The sequence below is a fragment of the Megalobrama amblycephala genome, linkage group LG16 (assembly GCF_018812025.1).
Source record: "Megalobrama amblycephala isolate DHTTF-2021 linkage group LG16, ASM1881202v1, whole genome shotgun sequence".
NCBI lineage: Eukaryota > Metazoa > Chordata > Actinopteri > Cypriniformes > Xenocyprididae > Megalobrama > Megalobrama amblycephala.
In genome coordinates, this window is record NC_063059.1 from 15,518,101 (window position 1) to 15,523,649 (window position 5,549).

Genomic DNA, 5,549 nt, shown 5'->3' on the forward strand with positions numbered 1-5,549 from the left:
AATGCTGTTATAATTTCACCATTTATTTGTCATTTAATGAGAATGATGTAAGAGAGTAAAAGTGTCGTCATTTTCTAGACTTTGTCCAAACCTGCAGCTCTGAATGAATAATAAAGACACTAGCATTAACTGATCAACAAGCAGACAGAAACTATACAAAAAACATGCTGAACTGAGAAAAATAAGCAATAACTACAAATAAATCAGAGCATCACTTGGGTTTGTTTGTGAACATGTAAAAGACATTGAAAGTATTTATAATGGCACTGAATGACACCATTAGGACTCAGTTCTATTAGATTCATCTTCTTCTGCTCATGTGGTTTTTGTGTCATTATTTGACTGATTTGTGATGGTTCTTGTTCACAGAGGCATAAAGTTGACTGCAGTTTTCCTGAGATCCAGCTTTTGCTCCTCTGATGGAAGCATAAGTCACTTTATCATCACAGCGAACCTGAATGAACATCACAGTTATTGTTTCAACACACAATTATTACAGCATGATGTTTGAGCTCAATTCATGACACAAATTCAGAAGAAAACACAAACTATCATGTTGAGAGAAGCTGGACAACATCAGGGAAGTGTTTCTCACCTTCTTCTTTTGGTCTTGGTTTTTACTGTACGCAGTGACCTCAGAATAAGTCACATGATCATCTGTCTGCTCCTAAACACCAATGGAAATATGACAAACCAAGATATTAAAGGCCGTTCCATCACTTTACACAGGTGCTGCAAATGTTTCAGGTAAAATATGTGTAAAACGAGCGTCATGTGACAACTTCATCTACAAGTTTAGATTAAATCTATTATTCAGACATGACTGTAGTAGACTGAGTTCAATTCTGGCAGTTCCAGTTGTGTCCTCTAGGGGGTGTGTGTGCTTATGTTGAGTGTGAATTTACCTGTTGAGGAAGAGTGTTCTGTCCTGTTGGATAGACAGGTCGTGTTTGATGATCCTGTAAAAAGAGCAGTTATTAGTAAAATCCTCCTCCTGCATTCTCCTCTCTTGTGTGGTTTATTGATGCCAAGTTTCCACAATGACGTTATGATGACAGATCCTTGTGACATGAATGATGTTACAGGAAAATCACCACAGTGTCAAATATACACAAATATACACAGATTATTGAAGATGAATCATATTGTTCACTGGCAGTAGATGAATGTAAATGTTGATTGTGTCGTTGGTTCATCATATTTATTCTTATCTGTGAGTTTTAGAGCAGAAACAGTTCAAATACACTAACCTGTCATTATATAATCTGACTAATACGAGTGTCATATTTCAGGATCAGAGCTTATAAACACTAATAACTCATGGATCGACCTACAATACTCACCTCAGAGTCATCAGTTCCTCTTCTGTTATCTGAAACAGAACGTCAAGAGAATATTGATGATCAAACACACAATACAGTCTCCAATTAAACTGATTTTATAATAATTCTAGTGCTGTAGAATAGAAACATTAAACTCTGTCTGAGAGGAATTCTGTCTGAATTACACGTTTATTTTATCAGATGTTTTGGACTTTTTGTCTGTTATATAATATGAGAAACTGTAAAAACTCACCGTCTCTTTTTCTGCGAATCATCCAGAGAATAAGAGCAGGAAGGAGAACAGCGAATGAAGCGACAACAATCACAATCACTGAGAGAGAGACGATATTACAGTCATATTAATACTGATGTCCACTGAGCTCATTTTCACTACAATTAGTTCATTTAGATCCTGATTCTAGAAAAACTCCAGAGTGTGAAAACAAGCACTGAAATGAGGATGATCTTCATACACACCTAGAGAGGTTGGGATCTTCTGATTCTCTGTACAAATGAAAGGATGGATGAATTAAAGCCAGTGTGAACCAGTGAAGTGAGAGACTGATGATGTGTGACAGTGATCATGTGATCATGAACCTTGTGTAGGAGCTGCTGCTGTAGTTTGGCTTGATTTCTTCTCAGAGTTTGAGAAGATGAATGTTCAGATGTTCATCTGTAGGACATTAACATCATATTTTACAGTAGTAATAGTTGTTTCTCACCTGAATACTTGACAGTGTATCTGACTGAGGTCTGGAGTTGATTTCTGAGAGTAAGCTGACATCTCCACTCTCTGTTGTCATCTTCATTCAGGAGTGTTGTAGTCAGAGTGATGATACAGTGATCTGATGAGAATAATATCTGATATCTGGAGTCTGTCTTCAGATCAACACCAGCCTGATTCACCCACAACAGATGAAGACCCTCATAACTGACCCAATCACCACAGGAGAATCTAGAATACAACTGACAGGAGAGAGTCACAGAGCGACCTGGACTGATCTCAGTCTGTGAGGATGATGATGATGATGATGATGAGGATGGAGAGACTGAAACTAAGACACAAGACAAAATAATCAACTGAGTTTAAAGGGAAAATACCCTTTTTAAATTGATCACATAATCATAAACTCACCATGAAGAACATGCAGATCAACACGTTCATAAGTTCCTTGTTTTCCTCCATTCACATATTGTTGGCAGATGTAAGATCCATGATCTTCTTCTGTGACGTTCTTGATGTTCAGAGAGCAGTCAGACCCCAGACTCAGTCTCTCATGTCTCTCTGTGACTTTATTCTTTATCCCTTCAGTAATCAGTTCAACTGCTGTTGAATGTCTGAATATGTTATAGTAGGTCCATGTAGTTGAGTTGCAGTCAGAAAGATCATTATTACAGGACAGACGGACTTTTTCACCAGAACTGATGAACACATGAGCATCATTCACTCCACTGGACCCTGAAACACAAGTACATGTAATGATCATAATGCTATATATTAATAAATGAAGGTAAAACATACCAGCATATAAAGCAGAAGATTCAAATCATACAGTCTTTTTCCCTCATTAACACAATCATCAGACTCTCCAGAATAAAGTGTTTGTCTTGATCATGTAGCTGTTGAAATCTCTGAATATGAAGATAATTGTTGATCATCAGATGTTTGAGTGACTCTATGTCCAGTATCAGGAATAATACAGTATGATCTGTATGTATCAATACACAACTCTGAGATCACAACGTGAATGTGTGCAAGAATAAACTGAGCATGTTCAAATCAACTCTTTCCAGACTAATTCCACTAAATGTCTTTAGAGAAAATCCAGATTTCTTTACCTGTGAGAAGTGAAGAGAGAATGATCAGTCCCAGCAGACACAGATCACACTGATCAGCCATTTTCTGTTTCTCTCAGTCTTTCTCTTCATTATATAGTTATATAGTTACAGCTCTTCCTCTAAACACTGTCAGCTCCTCCTGTGTGTGTGAACTTCCTCTAGTCTGACCGACTAAAGTGTGAAATCCTGCTAGACTTGATATATGTATATATATAGTGACACTGTACCAGTGCATGATGGAGAAGTGTTGCTTGTCTTTTTCATTAATGCTCAAATGTAATTTACAGCACATTTAAACTGTAATAGGAACTGTCCCTCAAGAGCATCTGATGATGATGTGCCCTAACCATAACCATAACCATAATCATAACCATAACCATAACCATAACCATAACCACTAACATGAGAGAGATCAGGCTTTGACAGGACAGCGCTTGTGAAGCTTGTTCTTCAGTGTGATAAAGTTCATATTGTAAACCACACTGGCTCAACACACATCTGATCTGAACTCAGTCTATAAGGATGTACTTTTGCACACGAGAACATTTACTGTTAGTTTCATTTCTTTATTTTTAAATTTCCTGCATGCAGTTAAATTATAGAAATAAAATCATCAAATTATTAGTGCTCAAACAAACTCTTTATTAAAAGTCACTGGACTACATAACGACGTGTTCATCCAAACACCATCCTCAGTTGTAAAAACACAGGAAGTGAAGGACCTGCTGCAGTCACATGACCAGCACACAAATAGAAGTCACATGACTTAGGTTAACCACATAGTAGATGGTGTTCCTCTGCGCTCATGGTAGAGCCTCTTCTCCTCCCGCGGTGGAGCACACTGACCCGTCCACACAGCGCCGTGGCATCGTTTCTAAGACAGCGTTATATACGTGAGTCACATGATGTCTCAAACCCCTCCTCTATTCAATGAGGGACGCTCCACCCTCACATGAAGGGCACATGCATCTCGTTAGTTTTCTCTGTCCAGAATCCTCACCTCATGGATGTGAAAGCTGTGTTTCTTTTGGTGTAAGTGATGTAAACTGCTGAGTCCTGCCCTGAAGAGCTCGTCTGTGAGAGCCATGTGTCCATAAAGTGGCTGTTTTGTTTCCCCTGTGGACAGATCCTTGCATTCCTCACTGCACTTAAAGGGTTAGTTCACCCAAAAATTAAAATTCTGTCATTAATTACTCACCCTCATGTCGTTTCACACCCGTAAGACATTTCATTAATCTACGGAACACAAATTAAGATATTTTAGTTGAAATCCAATGGTCAGTGAGGTCTGCATAGCCAGCAATGACATTTCCTCTCTCAAGATCCATTAATGTACTAAAAACATATTTAAATCAGTTCATGTGAGTACAGTGGTTCAATATTAATATTATAAAGTGACGAGAATATTTTTGGTGCGCCAAAAAAACCAAAATAACGACTTGTTTAGTGATGGCTGATTTCAAAACACTGCTTCAGGAAGATTCAGAGCATAAATGAATCAGTGTATCGAATCTGCTGATCGGAGCGCCAAAGTCACGTGATTTCAGCCGTTGGCAGTTTGACACGAGGGTGTGAGTAACAAACACATTTGAGTTGATTTTGAGCAGCAGTTAATTAGTCTAATGACATTCACCTGATTGAGCTACACAAGACAAACAGAAGTGAGGAAACTGAGGATTACATATCAAATTATATCAAACACTGTATAATCAATATATTAGTAAAGACTCCACAATTCAATGAATATAATCAATAATATACATATATATATATATATATATATATACATATATATATATATATATATATATATATATATATATATATATATATATATATATAAATATATGTTAGATTGAGAAAATATTACAAAAAAAAAAAAGGTACAAAGTCTAATTCCCCATTTAAGCCTGGAAATTTAGTTGCTTTGATTGATTGATTACTTTATTTCGAGCCATAGAAATACAGGTATTTTTCACAGTAAAATATAATATGTTGCACAATTTTATACATCATAGCCACATTGGGTAAGAAAAAACAAAAAACAAACAACAAAAAAAAAAAAACAAGAGAAAAACAAAACAAAACAAAAGAAATGCTCAGAATAAATGTATCTATACATATATTTCAGACAAGTTCATAGTTTATATTTTATTATTATTATAGCTCGAAAAGGAGTGGGAAGAAGACAAACTTATTTAACCCCACCCCCCTATTCATCTAATGACTGGTTACCAATATAAAGAACAATATATTTATATACAATATCTGACCTATATCGTACCTTATAAAGAACAATATATAGAACATTATACATTACTACATTATTAACAACATTACATACACTATATAGAACAATATAATTATATACAATATCAGACCTATGTC

The 5,549-nt window shown here is 36.1% G+C and overlaps 1 protein-coding gene across 2 annotated transcripts; it reads right to left on the bottom strand.

The window, feature by feature from the left end:
• Positions 1-8: 8 nt before the first annotated feature.
• Positions 9-3,315, bottom strand: LOC125249290. Of its 2 annotated transcripts, XM_048161557.1 has the most exons (9): positions 3,162-3,315; positions 2,458-2,781; positions 2,045-2,377; positions 1,800-1,826; positions 1,576-1,653; positions 1,344-1,372; positions 906-959; positions 596-667; positions 9-454 (listed from the first exon to the last, which is right to left on the bottom strand). In XM_048161557.1, the coding sequence occupies exons 1-9, from the start codon at positions 3,220-3,222 to the stop codon at positions 335-337; spliced, it is 1,098 nt and encodes a 365-aa protein (XP_048017514.1). In that variant the 5' UTR covers positions 3,223-3,315; the 3' UTR covers positions 9-334. The 2 variants fall into 2 exon arrangements, with proteins under 2 accessions (XP_048017514.1, XP_048017515.1); XM_048161558.1 differs by lacking the exon at positions 906-959.
• Between the last annotated feature and the right edge of the window lie 2,234 nt (positions 3,316-5,549).